The following is a 21,078-nucleotide window of genomic DNA, read 5'->3' as shown; positions in this document are numbered from 1 at the left end:
GGTTTTAAAAACAAATTTCTATCCTTTCCCACTTTTTTGCAAATATTTTTGTGAGTAGTTTCCTAGGCTTTTCCTGTAAAAGTCTTAGAAGTTTGGAATCCACAAGCAGAACTCTATTTACTCTATTTAAAGAAGCTCTATTTAAAGGTCTGTTTAAAGACGGAATAGGTAATACCCTTTAAAAGGGGCTCTCACCTGTATTCACACAGCTGAAACAGGGCTTTTCTCAAAACTCTCTCCTATGAAGTCACACACCCAGCAAACTCTTTAGTCATTTCCACAGTTGTGTCAATGAATCAGGGGGAAAAAAGACGATCGTGTAGCTTAGATTGACCAAACCAACTGGAATGACAGAAACCTGAGTGGATTTTTACAGTGACAAGTGTCACTGACTGATGTGACTGCTCTTAAAGATTATCCAGAAGCCTATTTTTATTGAGTAAATGGAGGAAAAAAACCCATTAGTCTGGTCAGTTCCATAAATTCTAGCAACAAGAATAGACTACAGGCTTAATACTGCAGGATCGTTTGGGCTATAGATTAGATACATTGTGCCTGAAGAGGATATATCTTGGTGGATAAAGCTTTAACCTTCATAGCTGTTTAGAATATTCCTGAGCAGCATGGGAAGGAAAAGGAAGAGGAAAAAGAGCTCAGTAAACCAACAAAATCCAAAGCCATAATATTGGTAATGGCCATAGTGCCTCAGCTTACATTTTCAAACTTTTTTCTCCACTAAAACTTCAGATTTAGGATTTTCAAATATAGTGAAGTTATTTGGATCCCTCCAATTTTTACCATTTTCCAGACGGCAGGTGCTCAGCATCTTAAGGTCAAGTTCCTCGGGGTATCTCAAGTTGCACACTCAGAATCAGTAGTTACTTCAGAAAGTATTTGCTTACGTCACTTGGTTGTTTTAAGAATCCATTTTATAAATTGCCTGGAACAACCACAGTGATATTTAGATGCTTTGAGGGGACTTCCCTGTGAATGAATCAGCAACGTAAAATAATCAAACTAATGTATTTCTAATGTCATAGTTTTGACACTCAGTGTGGATGTGTCTTCCAGTAACACTTTTTGTTTAATTTAGACCAGTCCTGTTTTTTAACTGGAAGGTCTAATTTTCTAAGTGACTCTGGAAAAGAGACAATAAAAAACTTCTGAGCTAATGATTGCATCTCCTGTAATAGTTTCCTGTCACACTGAGGTGTGTGTTCTTTATGACCTTATTTACCTGCAGACTCCAGAAACTGCCACGATTTGGTCCATGGAAGTTTCAGGCTGTACTGTTCTCCCTTCTTTCGTAAAGAACGCACGTATGGTTTGGGGTTCTGAGGTGGCACAGGGAAGGAAACCTCACAAAACTAAGTATGCAGTCACTTCGCATAGCGGAATTGCTCTTCAAACATTGCACTGTAGTAATGAACAGCAATTACATTAATTTTGTGTGAGTTTTTTGTGCCTGCAAAGCACACAGAGTGTCAAATTTGCTTAAAAATATTAGGTAAGGTTTGAATACTGTAGCAGGCAATCTGTTCAAACATAATTCGTAGTTGGTTTTCACCATAAGCGTAACTCCTGAATGACTCAAGTACTTTATTAGTAAAATTAAGTGTCTTTATAATTGTTTTTGAAACTGTTGGAAGGCATAGGGGGTAGAGAAATAACTTCGAGAATGATACCTGGTCATATTCCATGGACAATCAGCCTGAAATGTAATGCCAGGGCCTTCTACAGAAATTATTCATAATGAGCTCCCCATGAAGGTGTACCATTACTTCCCATTCTCTCTCACAAACCCAGGAAATCTGTTTTGTGGATAGTAGCCTGCTTTGGTTGTTATAGAAATGCCTTCAACTACGTTGCCCAGTTCCTTCTGATCCAGGGGTTAAATTAATTCAAAAGACTGCTGGCCAGGATAGAGGTCTGAGCTTGTGTCAACATGCCTTTAGAAATGCATTAACAGGTTGCTCCACATGTATAATTAACAGGGATGAAGGAACCCTAGACTGTCAGGAAGTCTGTACTCCATCCCAGTACCTCTCTTATGCATCTTGCTACTCTCTTTCCTTTTCGACATTATTTCTAGAACATAGGTAGAGTTTGCCATATATTACTTTTGAAAATGTAAATCTTATAAAAGCAATAATATCGCAATAAAAATATTTTGCTTCTCCTTGCATCTTTTATACAGTTGGCTCAAAGTGTTTTAACAGAGCTTGATTAAAAATTAAGCCTCTGTACAGCTGTGTCAGGCAGGTAAGTAGTATCATATCCATTTTACAGATGGTTAAACACACAATAGAAAGGTTAACTGCCTTGTCCATGGCTGCTCACAAAGTTAGCTGTGCACTGCTGGGAGTGAGAACCCAGACCTGAATACATTATCAGTTTCTTGGTTTGGCAGCTGATGCGCAAATCACAGAAATGGTGTGTTCAGTTTCACTAAGAATAATTTTCTTCTAATGGCTCTTTTAACCAAGTGAGATACAACTAAAAATTTAATTTTTGTCAACCAAAAAATTCAGTTTCATCTCAAAGGAAGTCATATTGAACTCTTTCTATAAACTTTATATAAAGCTTAGGTCAAAGTTGAAGAGAAATCTGACATTTTGAAACCACAGGTTGTTTTCTGAGATGACTCAGCTGGAAATAATTTGTTTCACCAGTGAGTTTTGACGGGTGAACTGGCTGGTACCTGGAACCGCTCTGAATGATAGCGCTAGTCTAAAAGTCAGCAGTGACAAGTTCCTTTTTTTCAGAGCCTCAGTATTCATGAAATATATTTGACATAGTTAATATTCAATCCCACACTGAAAACAGAAGTTTCTTCTTTCTGAAAAGCAGCACTACAAGCAGCAGGCTCAGAAGACAGGACTTCTGCCTTCAGAGATACTTTTCCAACATCTATAAAAACAGATTCCAAAGTGCCCTGCTCTGCAGCTGTAAAGTATACAGCAATGCCCTGAACAGCACATTCCTACCTGGATCTCACATGTAGGGAAACAAAAGCATGAACATAGGTTTAAGCCTGAGCTCTCTTGTTCCTTCCTGATTTTGGGACTTTAGAAAGCATGTTCCAGGGAAGGCAAACTCAGCTGCGCAGAGCATGCTGTGCTGACAGTTCAGGGAGAGAGATTTCTCCCTCCATGGCTCCAACGGAGCCAGCTACGGACCACAGGAAAGCATCCCTCTGTTGGGTTTATGCCGTGGTTTCAGTGAAAGGGCAGAAGGTAGAGAAAACAAGTGCAGCACTGTCGAAAGTGGGATTTGACTGAGCGATTAAGTCTACCGTCCAGCTGGCGGACACAACAGCTGTTATTATTATAGTCCTGATAGCATTTAATTTATTTTAAAACCCTATCTTAAAGTTTTAATATCCCATCCATTTTAAATCACTTCATCCGAAGGTGGCAGCAGGGGGATCACCTAGTAAAGAACATGGAAAAAGAGACAAGTCTTACATGCCACTTTATGAGACACAGCTTCATATACTGTTCCACTGAAGGTTGGACGTCCCTAATTTTCTAGCGCTGCAACAGAAGACAGACCAAAATCCTGCAGACTTGACAAAGGTTCATTTTTGCTAACAGTAGGCAGGCTTTATAACCCCAAAATTATTTCCATTAATAAAGTGAGCGCCCTCACCGGCACTTTCCCTTTCTGAGCCATCCTGTTAAATAGAAAAATGGACAGTTGCCATAAAAGTTTAAGAATAAAGTCTCAGGAATCTATGGTGATATAGATATGAAACAGGCAAGGAGAGAAGTTCATCAGGAACCACAAAGGAAGGCTTGGAGAGGTAGAACAAGCACTGGGTTTCCCCTGTTGCAGGCCAGGGGCTTCACCTTGCTGCAAAAGGGGTACGTGATGGAGGCTTGCAGGAACAGAGATTTCACTCTCAGCAAGATACACAATTCTTGCACCTAAGAAAAGAACAGATGGACTTCAGGATGGGCAAATGGGCAACTAACTGAATGGCAACCTTTCCTTAAATAAATACATAGACCATATGTCCTTGGAAGAATCCAAAGGCATCTGGAGTGATAAAAGCCTATCCAGCAGGGGGTCAGTGGGGAGCCTTCTCTTCAGTAGCCATGTGATTTACATCAGGTTCTCAAAGATTCAAAGGGGTAAATTACTACCTAAATTTGAAATCTATTCTTTTCTGTTGAAACCCAGCTTTGGAACCGATTCTTTGTATGATCATGGGTTTTACAGAGAAACTATGCTAAGCCTCAGTTTCTGTGCATGTAATAAAGTGAAAGGGGTATGTAAAGTACTGTATGCAACACTGTGCCCAAGTGTGCGACCTTACGTGTGTACCGCATATGAACTGCACCCAGTGATGCTGCAGGGTTAAAAATGAGGTAGCAGTAATGACCCCATATCTTAAAATCTTTTCCACATAAATCTATTAAATCAAAGATCATCTAAAACCAAGACAAAACCAAGCAATCAGTCTAAAATTCCTATCATTTGATATAATATTTGGAGAAGTAATAAGTTAAACCAGCATGGCAGAGATACTTCTCCAACAGCTTGGTCCAGACAAACCAATTATCTCTGATTTTGTTTTAATCAGATCATCAATCCTATGTGCAAAAAAAATCCCTCTCTTCGTACACCATAGAAGTTAATCATCCCATACCTAACACATCCCTCAGGAGATTAGTGTCATCTCTCTACGATTCAGCTGAGAAGCAATAATGCTGAAGTTTGGTGCCTACGTTCAGTAACACATAGCCCTGAGGTCTGTAGTAAGGGGAATGCAACAAAATAGGAAACATCTATGTGATTTCTCAGCCCTCTGCATTTTAAGAAGGCTCACTGAAAAAGTCTGCCTGGCTCTCCATAGCCGTACCACCAAGGAGATTCTACAAAGCAGCCCTCACAAGCCTGGCTAATGTAATCACGACTCCAGCCCCCGTCACAGCCCCTGCTGAGGACATAAGTATGTCTATACTACTTGCTCTGACAAGCCTTTACTTCCCTCAGTGCAGAAGTTATTACTGTACTTGACGGTGGTGCTCTCCACAACCTGTCTTTCCTACTGGGCATTCACACTGAGCTCGGTTACAGTCTTGCTTTATTCTGGTGGGAGGAGATGACTCACTATTTGTTCTGTGAGACTACAAGGAGACACCTTGAAGCAAAATGCGGCTTTGAAGTGCCAGCTTGCTTCACAGAGCAGATGGCTGGGCTAGGCTGAGGTTTAAGACATTCATTATAAATCCATCATCAAACTAGGACATAGATGTACAGTGATTATCAGATTGACGGAATGTGCTTAGAATGTCAACTTCTATGTTGCTGCCTGAGCTACACAAGACTGCAGCCAAGTTTTGGTAAGTAGGGTCAGATCCTCCTTTCACGGAGTGAGAGCAATACTGCTGAATCCAGAAAGAACATGGAAAAGCTGTATGGCCTCTCTTTGCACAGAACATCTGCAATCTCCAAATAAAGTCACCTATAATCCTAAATAAAACCAGCATTCGCCCTCCAGTGCAGAAACCGCAAGCTCTGTTTACTGACATACACACAGGCCACCACTACAAAAGGCTCACATAAAGTTATTTTCCTTCCTTCTGTATGAAAACATAGAGAATAAACACCCCCACCCCCACCCGCAGCGTTTCCATTGGCCAGGCAGTACCTTCATCAGGTAAATCTGCACATCGCAGTAGTAGAATTAACAGAACCCTGCCAATCTTCACCAGAGAAGGAGTGGATCCCAAATACTTTGGTAGTGAAATCAGAATCAAGGCCAACATAGAACTACAATTATTTTTGTCAAAACACACTTGAGGTTAAACAGAAAGCGATTACTTTCTCTGATGCACTCGCAGTGTCTCACAAAACCCACACTCCTCAGTGGAGGATAATCTGCATCGCATATGCCGATATCAAAGAAATCAGTCTGCATGAAAAGCTTTCCTCTGACACAATACAAACTTCTCAGCCTAATGACTTCTGTTCCCTCAAGGAACAATATGGATTAGACTATGTTAAATCTGTAGTCATTTTCCTGCCACATAGTATAATGTTCATGGGTTTATGGTTAGAAGACTTTCTGCTTTCATTCAAAATCCTACATTGCAGGGTTTATTTTAATTTGGTTGTTTAAAGAAGCCATTCCCGGCTGAATCCTCTCTGAACAGCTTTTTCTTCCAATTTTTGTTTTAAAGATTTTTTTCTGAAGCTGTGGGCAATGTATCTAACTTTGCACTCAGAGCACGATACCACTCTTGGAAACATAATTTACAGTTGGATTTTAAGAATTTCCAACACCAAGTTACTCTACGCTAAAGTATTTCTAGAATATATTTATATATCACTTTTTACGAAACTCTTATCTGAGGTCAGGAAATACAATGACATTTAGGACTCGCCATAGGAAGAAAGCGGTGAATCCACTTACAGAACGTTTCCTTGTTGGGTCTGTTGAAGAGGGAAACTGGGGGTTTTGGGCATTGGCTTTCTGTGGTTTTTTGTTTTTTGTTTTTTAATTAATACAATCACAAGGCCACTGAATGACTCTAAACAAAGCAAGGGCCTGCACAGTGTAGCAGCATCGAAAGGCAGACGTTTCGGGTTATTAGGACACTGGCAGCTCTAAACCCAAAACTAGCGCTAATTTATAGCTGATTTTCCACATTTCCCTGATAGCGTATAGGCTTTAATATCACCATGTTAAAATTAAGGTAAGTACTCAACAGAGTAACTAACTCAAAAATAATGGTCACCTATGAAAATACTAGTAAATCTAATTATGCCTGTTTCCTTTTTAGTGATATTTAGAATACATCTCTGTCTCAACTCTCTGTTTAGCCTTGTGTTTTTAAAACCATCAAACGCCATATTTAAATGGAACCTTTTGGAGTTCAGAGAAGAGTTTTCCCGTCTTCAAGTATATAGTTCATATTGTTAATAGGGGCATCTCCATGCATTTGCCCAACTGACCAAAATGACCTTAAGGGATTTATTCTGGTCATTTCCTCCTGTGACCCAAATTCACATTTGAAGCCAGATCTTCAAGGATAAAGAGTAATACTTTAACCCACTGCAGATTGCAAACCTAATCTACTCTTAAGAGAGCAAGTTTCTTAATTTGAGAAAAACTAGCGGGCAAAAATAGACTAGAATTGTTTGTCAAGTATGTTCACAGTCATTCCATTCCCTGTTAAACACTGTGAAGACAAAAAATTATTTCTACCTCAAAGTCTTTCGACACTTGCCCTAATTAAAAAGCATAATTAAAAAGCAAACACCCCACACACCCCCAGGAGCAGCAGCTATGCCTTGGCATGCCAGTGAGCTGGACTGTAGCACATTTAGATTTTAAGCAAAGGTCACAAAGCTGGCTTTCCTGCTCAATTCTCAACTCTTTTTTACTCATTCATCCAGCTAAGGGGGGTTTCTAGGGTGGCACACAACGCCTGTATCTTGTACTTTGCTTCGCTACTGGGGAGTAGCATGGCCAGAAGGGGTGGGGGGAAATAAAGGAAGAGTCAAAATCCAATCGCTCCTATTCCAGGGGTGTCAGTTTGGAAGAATGGCCTCACACACTGAAACAATTGAAGCATAACTTGCCAGCACCATTGTCTGGATGGGTGTTTTTGACTTTCTCAGTTCCGAGTTGATAAGAGATTTTTGTACCACCTACTAAGCGACTTACCATGTTTCAGATTCAAATTAAAGCGTTTAAATAGCAAATGGTGCTCTGGCAGGGAGCAGTAAACTTCAGAAATTCAACTGACATCCATTTCTGCTTGAACTAGACTATGCAACCTCCTACCCGGGCGTGAATGGGCTGACATTTGGACCTCACCACTGCTAACAGAAATTGGTGAAAAAGCTGCTCTGAGACCAAAACAATGCTGTTTGAAGCAAACTTGACTCTACCGAACAACTCTGGCCCAAGCTGTTTCACTCCTTATTTGCCGCTCACCTCCCTGCAAACTTTTCACTTCCCACAAAACTGACAGTAGAAGCCTGCTCTGAAGTGTTTACTCATATGCTTTTTGACAAGCCCCCAAAAAAAGCACATTATGCGTTGCTAAGCCAGTGTTACACAATTTCACATGGCTTCATAGAGCTCTGGGTGGGGTGTGACAGCTGATGGGAACTGGAGAGACACATCATAATTCAGGGATTCTGCTTTGCAACAGAAGGTCTCCTGTTGCTCTCTGTCAGCTTAAAACTCAGTAGTTTTTTTCCTGCTAACTCTTTACAATCAGAGGCGGATGGTTGGTCAGCATGAACAGAACTGTTTTTCCTAGTCTGCTGGTTGGTTATTGCTATCGGCGACTTCTATTGCTGAACCATGCAGAGATAGTACCAAACTGGGATTCTGCTGTTCCAGATATAGTCAAGATAAGAAGATACAGACACCAAGACACAATGGGGAAGATGAAGGCAAGATGAGAGCAGGAACCTGATTAGAAAACCAAATATTTTTATTACAAAGCCTCAGTTAACACTAGATCAGGTATTTGAGGCTCCTCCATAGCTATTTTCTACAATTCTCTAACAAGGTTGTATTGCACTGGTGTTAACAGATAGGGCAGGAGATAAATGTTTCTGGTGGCTCATGCATACCAGCGGCTGCTTGACACTCAGAGTCCATGGCAGATCTCACTCTCCGAGAAATTTCGTCTCCTAATGTATATTTCTGGTTTCTTTTTGGAAAGAATCAGATTCAGAGCCCTGAAAAAGGCCTTTTCCCCTTTGGAAAGAGTATGCAGGGATTCGACATTTCAGCATCACCTTTACCACAACGAATCAGGATGACTTACCTCCACAGCAAAGATCTCAGTTGCCGCTAGAGGTCAGCAGGACAGGTTACACCACAAACGAGAACATCGTTTTCTGAGAGGAATGGTGGGATTCGGAAGCTATCAAAACCCTGCTCCTTTATGCTGGGGGACATGGGCTGAACTTAGAAATGTGCCAGCCCTGGAAACTAAAGTAATTTACTCACGTAGCAGGTAGGCAGCACATGCTGAATCAGTAAGAGGTCCTGCACAGAGTTGCTCCTGTGGGTTTGAAAGCCAGCACAGAGGAACCTCCGCTAGGGATGAAGGGCTGTCTCAGGCTCAGCATCCCCGTCAGGCTTCAGCTGTTCCACTGAGGCTGTCTACAGGGGTGAGCGATAGTTACAGCAAGCTCTAGTATTGCTATACACACACCTTCTCCCTACCGCTCACGTGTGCACACCTTATCCACGTATGTAGGTGACTTCACACAGTTTTTCCCACAGCCAAAAGACGAGACCATGTTTGGTCACCTTGAAGTATGCCAGGCTAAATTTTAGCTGTCAGCGCAGAATGGTTCACCCTCTACTATATCCCTGAGGCAGGCAAGCAGTATGCCCCTCTTTATGAGCTTCCAGAACTATCCCTGCAAGGTACTTTCCCAATGCATTTTTATGCTGCTCTAAAAAATGATCCATTAATATTCATATCTGAGTAAGACTCACAGCAGGACTGAAGCTGCCTCAAAAAGTTGCTTGCTGAGGATGAAATGCTAGGTTTGGACAGTCGCTTCAGCTGATCTTTACTTTAATATTCTGTAGATTAGAGTTTTTTAAACCAACGCGCACACTTCCAAAAGGTCAAACTCTATCTCAATTAAATTATGCAGATTTGCGTTCTTGCACATTTTTTGGATCCTCGCACATACCAAGATCCAGCATTTCATCAAGGAGACACATCCGCAGGCAACGTGACAGCTGCTTCCTAGCCCTTTGAGCCTGCAACATTTTATTTGGGTCACGCATGGTACCTTCCCTTCCCCTTGAAGCAGGTAAAATGTCTGCTCATTTCTGACAGTGAGAGGTACCACCACTAAAGTAAAGCTGGTTTAGAAGGAAATTGGTAAATGAGGACAAACTTGCTACTGCACATTTATAATCGCTTCTTGAGCTAGAGATGTATTGCACAGGGAGCTGAATTCAGTTCTTACACTTGGCACCACTGTAACTTCACTAATCTTGATGGGGGTTACCGCAGCCTGAGAAGGGAGTGCAGACTCACTGGATGCCACCTACAGAAGCATCCTCGCACGGGAACACTTCCCACGTCCACAAAGCCGGAGATGGGATTACCTCCATGTTACTACCTTTGCCGGGGTACAACTGCCATAATAATGCAGCCTTCAGGCCACTTTCTATTCACGATGAAATTTCCTTTCAAAAGTTTTGCAGGGGATCATTATGGTGATCACTAGTTCTGGCAATATTCCAACAGGAGGATGTTTTGCTCTGAAGATTACATAAAATAAGAAAAACCCCAGTAAGAACTAAATCCAAGTACTGTCTTGTTTACTAGCAATTAGAATTATGCAAAATCAATATTAATAGTAGGTAACTGCTGATGCTTACAATGAACAAATATTACTAACTGGATGAGGTCAGTACTTATGCGATATGCATTACTCAGTAGGGGAAAATATCATTAAAGTTTTTTATCCGGAAAAAAACATACTTTGCAAAATCACTTTGATGTGGTGGAGTATCCAGAATGGCAGCTTCATAAATAAAGCTTTACTAAGCCTTGCTCTTCGGCTTGCACTGGATTATGTGGGTGTCAGCTTGGTCTGTTCCTTGCTGTTCTGAGGGGTGCTAAGCTCCAAATTTAATCAGTGATTTCAGGGCTTTATTTTGGGTTGAACAAAAAGCTACAAGCTATTAACAAATCTAGATCTTCATTTTGAGGCACCACGGTAGGATGAACCTGCAAGTAAGAGCAGAACCCAGTCAAAATAGTTGAGTTTGAGATGTGACCTCTGCAAAACTACTCAGCCTTACAGGACAATGAAACAAAAGCATAAATTCATTACCAAAGGGAGGGCAGACATTTGCTGAAACATCCACTGCTGTCTCTCTGAAAAGTTTGGTAGGACAAATCATGTTGCCAACCGGCTGCAAGTTTTGAGTCCATAATAAAACTCGCAGACAAAAAAGCGTGACCCAGTTTCTTGTTCCAGGACTGTACAATTTGCACAGCTCTAAATATAAAACTGTTGATAACGTACCCGTATTGGTTGCAAAGGCAGCGTAGCTCATGAACGGCACCGGGCAACAAGTTGTATATTTCTAACCATACTGCAAAATCCCGCTTAGAAATGACGAGAGAATCAGGCACGGTTTTTCTCTTTTTTTCATACCCACATACAAATAAACATGAAAGCCCATGTTGAAATTATAAATATATTTGTGTTATTTATAATCATGGCACTACACAGTGAAAATCATGTCATTTCATTTTTCTTGAAAGAATCAGAATAGAATAAGACAGTATTGATACAGAATATCCTCTTACTGTCCTACTTAATTCTGTTCCAATGTGTTTTCAGAAATAATAATCTTAACAGTGGTAGCATTAAGTCGTATTGAATAAGCCGTAGAGCTAACAGAAATAAATGCTCTTGTCCTGGTTTTGACCTCAGCATGGTGCAAACTCCACTGCAAACTCTGTTAGCCAATGGAGTAACTCCCCTGATGTCAGTGAAGTCATACTGATATGAGATCCAGTTAGACCTCCTGCATAACTTCTGCTTCAGCCTAACATATATAGTCACTATACACAGACCCAATATAGTGCCCCGCCCCCCGCATATCTCAAAGCACTTGAAAAAGATAAATAGTTCTTATGAACTTCATGTTATAGGTAGTGAAACTGAGGCACTGACAGACAGTGATTTGCTGAAGGTCTTCTATAGCTCATCACTGTGCGATGGGGACAACACCCAGGAGTGCCGAGTCCTAACCCTGGACCCTACCTGCCGGACCGTATTTCCCCTTAGCACACACTCCTGGCCGCCTGAACAATTAGCACAACAGATACAAGAGATTTGGAACTAACTGTCCATAAAAGACCAATCGTATTAACTGAGCAAGGCAATACTTCAACCAAAGAGTGTTTTTAAAGAAATAACAGCATATACAGTAGTTAAATAGATGCTACTTTTTATCAGATCTAATTCTTTTATAATAGCATACAGTCCTTAGATTGTTTATTACTGCGTTATTCATCACGTTAAGCCCTCACAGCTACTCTAGGTAATACTTTAAATACACAGAGCTTTAAAAAAATATTTCCATTACAAATATTTTAAAAATATACTTATCCTAAAAAGCTGTCCAGCACTATTCCAAAAATCTCTTGTAATAAATGTCTTTTTTAATTTTAACAAAAATATCTACCATTATATAGAAGAGCTCAAGTTCTGACACATCTATAACACAGTCAGAAACTTCTTGGGCCAGATTCCACTCTTGTTTATACAGTTGCCGGCTTGGATCACGGTGTTCACTTCAGTGTTACTCTAGTATAATCAGGAGCAGAATATAGCCCTTAGTGTTTTAAAATAACTAAATGGACTGGATACTGCAACAGCTACTTGTGTCTAGCATTACAGGGGAGGGAAATCCTTTACCTCATTGCATCTAAAAATGCAAAAGAATGTTATATTTAGTATCTGTGCCACGACCAAAGAGGTGCCAGGCAGCTGCAGTGGATGACTCACACCTAGAACCGTATTCGCTTATAGAAAAAAATTTTTTTGGCTGAATGATGCCTGCAACTGCTGTCATTAAATGGAGGATGAATGTTTATAGAGAACATTTGTAGAGAGAAAATGCCAGCCTTCCTGTAATGCTTTCTATAATTCTAGGAATCATTTTAATTGCATTATGTTACTTCTAAAGTTGTTCGAACTTAATAGACTCTGCCACTACTTAGATTTAGGAAGAACACTATTTTAAATTGCTTCCACATTTTCCAGCTGAAATGCCTCCATCTAGCCAGCCCGTTTCGAAGGGCATCGAGAACAAGCTTAGAGGAATCTGCATCTCATCAGGACAATCTGGAAGGTGTGAGTTAGTCTTTTAAAACACTGGAACTTTTTTTTTTTTGCCTTTCCCCCTTTTTCCTCCAATCTCCAAATTTCAATGCAGTGTTTGATTAAGGATCATAGAACTTAACCCAGTCTCATTGCATCAGGTTACATACGTGAGCAAAGCTAACAGTCCCAGATGCAAAGTGCAACTCCTACCTGTGACCACCATGGATTACAAGGGATCCTTACACACTGTGATTTCACTTAATTCATGTTTAAAGCTTTTACTCTACTTGTTTTCTTCCTAGACTTTGGCTGATAATCTAGTAACTTATAAACCAAAGAAACTTAAGTATATAGACTAAGTTCAGTCCTCACTGTCGTCTTCATCATCATCGTCATCTTTACTGGGAGCACATCTTTGGAAGCAGTGTACTAGAGTTGCTAAGAAGAAGCTTGATAGAATAGCAGCAATGGAGACTGCAACTCCAGAGAAGATGATGATAAAAAGGTCCGTCAATGACAAACTAAATTTGCATTCACTAAAGCTGACCTCAGATAATTCATTCAGAAATATTCTTCTATTTTCTACAGGCAGGGAACACTGGATTTCATGGAGACCTGCAAAGAAGAGGAAAGGGAAACAAATCAGCGGAATATTGATGAATCCTTCTGTTGCTCCTGTCAGAGACTGAATGGCTGAAGGGAAGTTTTAGGGTTAATTCTAGGTTTACGAATTTGTAGAAAATTCAGGAAAAAGTGGAACAAAATCTATTACTAATCAAAAACCATTATATAACCCCCCTTGAGCGGCTCCTAGAAATTAAGTTATTTCACCTTCAGTCCTCCAGGAGGTCAGGTATGACCTAGGACCATGATTTGGAGGGTTTAAAAAAGTGGATGTTGAACCCTGGATGCATCTAAATCTGTAGACATGGAAGCACTTTCCAGCTACTCCATCTGAACATGAATTCTGACTCCAAAACAGTGTAACAGGGATACTGAAGTTCCTTCCACACCTTGGGGCCTTCTATACAACTGTTCTCCATGTGGTTCCAATACTACAGTTGTCTTTCTTCTAGTCAAAACAACATCTTAGGTTTAATGGATGCTTGTTTGTCTATGACCTGCTTTCACCCTTTCTCCCTGACTGCCGTAAGGACATGCAGACTAGCAGATATTATTCCTCCATGCATTACTGAAGAATGCCTAGAGCTGGGTTCTTCATAGTGAAAGCAAAAAAATCCAGATTTAAAAACTAGTGAGAATATAGCTTGATACTGAACAGTAAAAGCATACAGTTGACTGCATATGCCCAGCTCCCTCTTAATTTACCACAGGGGAAAGTCAGGAGAGTGTATGAACAGGGCTAGAATAGAACAAATAAGTGAATTAAGTCTGTACAGCTGTTGGCAAGATAGCTTTTATCTTGCTATTAAGGATATGAATGTAAAGGGGAAATACACGAATTGCGTATTAATGACACGAGCACTGCTGCTGGTTTACCTGATACACTTTTACTCTGGCTCTGCTGATGATCACAGAACGGACTCCCAGTTTTTGACTCTGCATTGCTGTGTGCACAGTGTATGGGGCATCTCCATCACACAGCTCTACCATATAACCATTATGTCACTTTAAGTAAGGAATGTGTGACAATAAGATTTCCTCTGCTTTTGTGAATCCTATGTCTTGTGGCTGAATAGCTACGGCATATGACATTTAACTGTTAAACCCAGGCACCTAAGGTGAGTGGTGCAAACCTGACTGGTTATCTGGATCCAGCCCAGCTGTATGTTGATTTGAGAGGGAGTTTTAGCCAAGTCTGCTATGGATCCAGTTATCACCCTGACTTATTTGACCTTGTAATGATGATTGTACTAAATTTTGATCCCTTAAAAGCCATCCTTATCTTTTGAATTTGCCTCAAGTTCTGTTGCCTTCCCTCTTTCTCATGCTTCTCTCACTGACAACGTAATAAAAGCTGCCAGCAGAACAGGACAACAGCCCGTGTGCCCAAGGCTGAATGGTTTCCACTAGCCAAACTGGCACCTGAATACATGCTGCATTTTTTGCCTGAGCCCGGAGTGCACTGGAGATGTATTCCAGATGGTGAAGCAACTTGCTTTGCAGATCTTTGAAACCTCCTGTCTATGGAACTGGTCCGGAAGATAGAGGAGCCACATGGTGTCAAACATACTCAGACTTTTGGAAGTCTGGAACCTGCAGTACTCACATTTATTGTGACTTGTATCCAAGCTGACATACCGAAGCACTTGGGTGCGCCTGTGACTGCACGGATGGCTAGAGGAAATACATACTATTGCACTCCACAGCTTGTGATAGAGCGCTTTGTACAAACCCTTCTGCTGAAAGAAGTAAGAGTTGTTCACCGAGTCCATATTTTCTCTTCATCAAGCCTTGGGAATAGCAGCTCTAGGGGTTAATGGGAGTAACAAGCAAAAGGGCACACAGATGGATATTCTGCCCTATTCAAAGCCATGAGAAATAAGGGAGGAATGAAAAGCCATAGCCTAGAATTCCAAGGCCTGTGTCTTTTTAATCAGATTTTAAAAAGGGAACCATTTTCAACAAATCAACATGATGTTAACAGTAACCAAAGCCATTTCTGCTGTTGTGTAGAAACAGCAAGAGAATGAATGTAACATATCGCAAATTCATTTGAAGAGGAAGTTCCTTGCTAAGAGGAGGAGATCATTGCGGTATTTTGGCAGAAAAGCCTGGTCCAAGTGAATATGGCACGTAAACAAATTCCATTTGACTTGTAGCAAGAACAAGAAAAAAGCAAGTCTCTGCAACTGTGTTTCTGTAAAACAAACCACTATAATAGCTGTTGAGGCCTCATGAGAACTGCTGTTTGCATAGCAGCTGAGCCATGCTCGCAGCATGTCCAAAGAAAGAGTGCACAGGTGACCATAAACAACTCTACTTTTTCTATTTTTGACCAACTGCAAAAGAAATTCTCTAGTGCCCTTGCCAGCCAGCTCTTAAAATGACCTCTGTGCTGGAGCAGCCTTGATGAGCTGGACTATCAGATCCAAGCTTCCATAGGAAGCTTCCTTCCATAAGGAGGGAAGTAGAAAAACAATATAATAAAAAGAGACAGAGCAAAACAGACTCCAAAAGAAAAGCATTATTCTAAGCAGCTCTACATACTGCAGCCCTTGCTTCTAGAAATAACTTAGTATGGTAGTTATGGCAGTATTTGCCCAGGATCCTAGAGGTGAAAAAGTAAGGGCCCACTTATTCATTACCATTACCAACAGCAGCTTTGCCACGGATCAAAACTGAGCCTGTAGACTGTGGGCTCTATTCCTACTCCCCAGATGCTTTCACATAACATCACAACACACAGAATACAAATAGAAAAGAATCTGCAACATACCAAGTCACTTAGAGGGTATTTCTTGTTATGAGAATCAGTGTACTGTAATCATTTTGAGTCGGATTACATAATATGAGAAATAAAAAGCTCCTCTCCATGTAGCCATGGGTACTGGAATCTAGGTCACGTTCTCAAACCAGATAGATTAGATGGGAATTTTCTACTTGCTTTATTCTGTGACACTCCAATGTGCTAGCTTAGCCTCAAGTTTTTACAGAATTCTTAGTCATTGAGAATAACAGATGCCAATAGGCAAAACACAGCATCGTAAACCGTGGACCAGTACAAAGGCCTTGCTAGCTCCCAGCTATAGTTTCAGCCACCCTGTGTGTGCCCTGTCTTTTCAACAAGACGGGAATGAACTGATCTCTCCTATCCACACACAAAGCAGTCTGCTAAAACTGCGCTGGAAGCAACCTGGAAGGCCTGCGGAGCTCCGTGGAAGCACATACCAGTGACTGAGGAACATTTATTAGCCCATCCTGTTCAGTAAATGTTTTCCTTTGCTGTGTCGTGACACTATCGCAAAACCCAATACAGTTAATGGAAGGTTTTCTCTTGACTCCAAAGAGAATTTGGGACAGATGGTTCGTTTGTAACAGTAGTAACACTAGCAGCTATACCTCCGGTGGCACAAGGGCTTTCTCCTCCCAGAGCTAATGCAGTCATCATTGCACCAGAGCTTCTGACTGCTTACCTGAAAACGTCATAATCTGAAGGTCACATTCATGTCTGCTTAAGATGGCACAGAAACAATACTATTTCCTCTGTTTCCTTCCATAGCAATGTGTTACTTTCTTTACATTATTTAAAAGTAGGTTGTCCCTATGACATGAGAATCCAGTGTATGTGGAGAAGTGGTGTTCTGGACTCCACCTGTCCTATTACATTCATGCCTAGCAATAGATCCAGTTTTGGTCTTTGCTTAGGCAGGAAGTAATCCCAGGACATCATATACCCTCTGCATGAACAGTGAACAACAGAATGGCTTCTATAAAGTGATCAGTATTAATTATAAGGTGTGTGTTTTTCCTCTGGGCAATTCCGTTGCATAAAGACTGGCTCAATCAAATTACCTGTCCCCACACACGAGACTTCCAGAGGACAGCAGAGTGCCATTTAACCTTAGCGCTCTACTTTCACACACTTTAACCACCTGAATGGTATTATTATTTTATAGTTTGCTTGGATTCTTTCTTTTTAATTGTGTAGAACCTGTTCGATTTATTCTCTTAAAAAAAAAAATCAGCCAGGCTTCTTGCAGAGGCTATCTCAAAGAAGTTTAGTATTTAGTGCTTGGCTGCAGCAAGAAAACCTTTGATGATAGTTATATATATCTCATTGCTCCCACAGCATGCTCAAAGAGTTGCTTCTTCATACCAAACAAATCTGTAAATGAAATAGCAAGTGTGAGTGTGTTATAAATATATAGCTTACGTTATTTTGGTCAGGGCCATCACATTATGTGTAATAACTCCAGCTGTCCCAAGGACAATGTCACCCACTCTGTCTTTCTGCTACGTCATCTGAAGAAGCAGATGTACTATGCTGGCAAGCTGTAATGTTTGCTTTTAAAAAGGGAATGCCTTGAAGTCCCAGTCAAGGGACAGGTGCTGGATTCTATACAGGCTTGACTCTTAACACTGAAAAAATAAAATAAGATGAAAATACAGGTCTGTACCATGAGGAATAGATCATCTAATTAACATGGAAATGTGAAAATTCTGGAATTCTAGAAAAACAGTGTTAAAAAAGGGTTACAAAAATTGTCAGCCTCACCTCTGTGACTGGGGCGATCATGGAGCAGATCCTCCTAGAATCATTAAGGTTGGAAAAGACCTCTAGGATCAAGTCCAACCATCAACCCAGCACTACCAGGTCTCCTAAACCATGCCGTGAGGTGCCACGTCTACACGTCTTTTAAATACCCCCAGGGATGGCAGCTTTACCACCTCTCTGGGCAGCCTGTTCCAATGCCTGACCAGAAGCTATGCTAAGGCACACAGAGGACAGGGAGGTGATCTGAGGCAGCCAGCATGGCTTCACCAAGGGCAAGTCCTGCCTGACCAACCTGGCCTTCTATGATGGAGTGACTGCATCAGCGGACAAGGGAAGAGCTATGGATGTCATCTGTCTGGGCTTCTGTAAGGCCTTTGATACGGTCCGCCAGAGCATCCTTCTCTCTAAACTGGGGAGATAGGGATTTGATGGGTGGACTGTTCAGAGGATAAGGAATTGGTTGGATGGTCGCATCCAGAGGGTAGCAGTCAATGGCTCAATGTCCAGATGAAGACCGGTGACAAGTGGTGTCCCTCAGAGGTCCGTACTGGGACCAGTACTGTTTAATATTTTCATCAATGACATAGTGGGATCGAGCGCACCCTTAGCAAGTCTGCAGATGACACTAAGCTAAGCAGGGCAGCTGACACACCAGAAGGACAGGATGTCATCCAAAGAGACCTAGACAAGCTAGAGAGGTGGGCCTGGGAGAACCTCATGAGGTTCAACAAGGCCAAGTTTAAAGTCCTGCACTTGGGTTGGGGCAACTCCCAATACGAATACAGGCTGGGGGATGGAGAGCAGCCCTGGGGAGGACTTGGGGGTACTGGGAGACAAAAAGCTGGACATGAGCCAACAAGGTGCACTCGCAGCCCAGAAACCCAACCGTGCCCTGGGCTGCATCCCCAGCAGCGCGGGCAGCAGGGCGAGTGAGGGGATTCTGCCCCTCTGCTCCGCTCTGGGGAGACCCCCTTGCAGCGCTGCCTCCAGCTCTGGGCTCCTCAGCACAGGAAAGATGTGGACCTGTTGGAGCAGGTCCAGAGGAGGCCACAGTCTTGCTCCAAGGGCTGGTGCACCTCTCTTACAAGGACAGGCTGGGAGAGTTGGGGTTGTTCAGCTTCAGGAAGAGAAGGCTGCAGGGAGACCTTATTGCAGCCTTCCAGTTACTTGAAGGGGACTATAAGAAGGATGAGGCAACCTTTTTAGCAAGGCCTGTTGCGACAGGACAAGGGGTGATGGTTTTAAACTAAAGGAGGGGAGATTTAGACTGTTAAAAAAATTTTTTTTCCTTATATTCAATGAGGGTGGTAAAACCTTGGCCCAGGTGGCCCAGAGAGGTGGTCGATGCCCCATCCCTAGAAACACTCAAGGTCAGGCTGGACGGGGCTCTGAGCAACCTGGTCTAGTTAAAGATGTCCGTGGTCACTGCAGGGGGGTTGGACCGGATGGGCTCTAAAGGTCCCTCCCAACCCAAACCATTCTATGATTCTATGAAAAGGGAAGGCACGTTTTTAAAAAGAAAAAAGATACATGTGTTTATAAAGTAGTGAGGCAGGAGGGTTCCAGGTAGAGTTTATTTCAATGAAATTCCCTAATAGGTTTTAGAACAATATGACTCTAAGATGCCTTACCGTTAGAGGATCATAATTCTGCTGAAGTCTAGCACTTAAACATTGACAATAAATTGTAGGTAATCAAGCTGCAGCTCCATCCTAATAAACACTTTGTATTTGTTTCTGTAAAGGACTATGCACAGGCATACTTCTCTTGCTGAGTCAGAGGCTGAAATAATTCCCCTGTAAAAATGAAGCTCTCAAAAATGGATGCAGCCTGAAACCTGTCTTTATACAAATAATTAATAATTTTGCTTAAATTAATGAAAACATACCGACAATACTGTAATGCCCCAGATTATAACTGTGCTGATCTTCCCATCTCAAGAAACCCACGAAAACCCAGATACCAAGTATCACTAGCATTCTGCTGGTACTTTGTAGCCATAATTCCACCATGTTACTCAAAAACTGTTTGATCAGGAATTTCCAACCAGCACACTGCCTGGGCCACCGAGTGCACTGAAATTGCCTGCTCTTGGATCTGACATGGGTTTTCCCTAGCTATGTTGATGGATGACGAATAGTATTGTGAGTTTTATTTTATATTCCTCCAGCTAAAGACAAGCAGCAAGGGGCGTCGCTTATTCTGGGTCTACTTGACTCTGTTTTGAAGGACTCCTTGTGTATTTCTGTCTTTGCTTATTTCTAATATCTATGCTAACTATATCTTCTATTGGAGAACTTCTGAAATTCATTATTACCTCAATATTGTGGTCTGTCTGTTAACCCTCAGAGCGAGATTTCCCAGCTATAATTTTAGATGCTGAGTTTAAAAAAAAATAAAATATATATTTCTGTTGGGTCTTTGTAGAGTTCACAAAAAACAGGTATCAAGAGAAATAGTTCCCTAACATTCAGCAATGCACAATAATATGAGATAATGAAACTTCCTGCTCGCACATACACTGGTATGTGTAGGAAATATATCCAGAAAAATATCTGAAGCCATAAACATTTAAGTGAGCTTCATGCACACATGTTCATTACTGTCTATACAATAAATGTAAGAGCACTATAATATGCTATTTCAAATTTTTTCTTTTTTTGTTAACTAAGATTGGTATTTGCTCTTTTGGATGGAATTTAGCTGTTCTCTCATGTTGCTGAATGTAGTTGACACAGACTTGAAATGTTTAAATGTGGCATTTTATTTCTTGTACGGTATGTTGCCTCCAGCCATAGTTCTCTTTAGTCTACTTAAACACTCTCACTAATCCATTAGATGTATTAACAAGCAGTGAGAGAGGCATTGCCTCTGAAGAGATATGAAATTGCATTGGAAATAGCCTCAAGCTATCAGAACAGTAAGGCTTAAAAACCCCAAAGTCTAGATTTAGGTCCCTAAATAAAGCTTTTTATGGCTAAGTGCCCTAGAGACTCACAGATCAACATTAGAGGGTACTTAACAGTTTGTCTCCATGCCTAAATATA

General features: G+C 41.3%; 1 protein-coding gene across 4 annotated transcripts in view; it reads right to left on the bottom strand.

Annotated features, from left to right (window-relative positions):
* Window positions 1-10,310: 10,310 nt before the first annotated feature.
* The window catches only part of LRRC38 (leucine rich repeat containing 38), a 69,299-nt gene continuing 58,531 nt past the window's right edge, over window positions 10,311-21,078 (bottom strand). Inside the window, exons 2-3 of one of the 4 annotated variants that reach the window (XM_075113673.1) lie at window positions 13,400-13,467; window positions 10,311-10,739 (exon numbers count right to left, since the gene is read on the bottom strand). In XM_075113673.1, coding sequence (XP_074969774.1) covers window positions 10,662-10,739; window positions 13,400-13,467 — 146 coding nt within the window. In that variant the 3' untranslated portion in view covers window positions 10,311-10,661. Of the gene's footprint in view, window positions 10,740-11,081; window positions 13,468-21,078 lie in introns of those variants that run through there. The other 3 variants (XM_075113672.1, XR_012663683.1, XR_012663685.1) reach the window with 3 other exon arrangements.

Source organism: Phalacrocorax aristotelis, chromosome 19 (assembly GCF_949628215.1).
Source record: "Phalacrocorax aristotelis chromosome 19, bGulAri2.1, whole genome shotgun sequence".
In the NCBI taxonomy this organism is placed as follows: domain Eukaryota; kingdom Metazoa; phylum Chordata; class Aves; order Suliformes; family Phalacrocoracidae; genus Phalacrocorax; species Phalacrocorax aristotelis.
The sequence above is the reverse complement of the archived record's forward strand: the minus strand, read 5'-3'. Positions and strand labels throughout refer to the sequence as shown.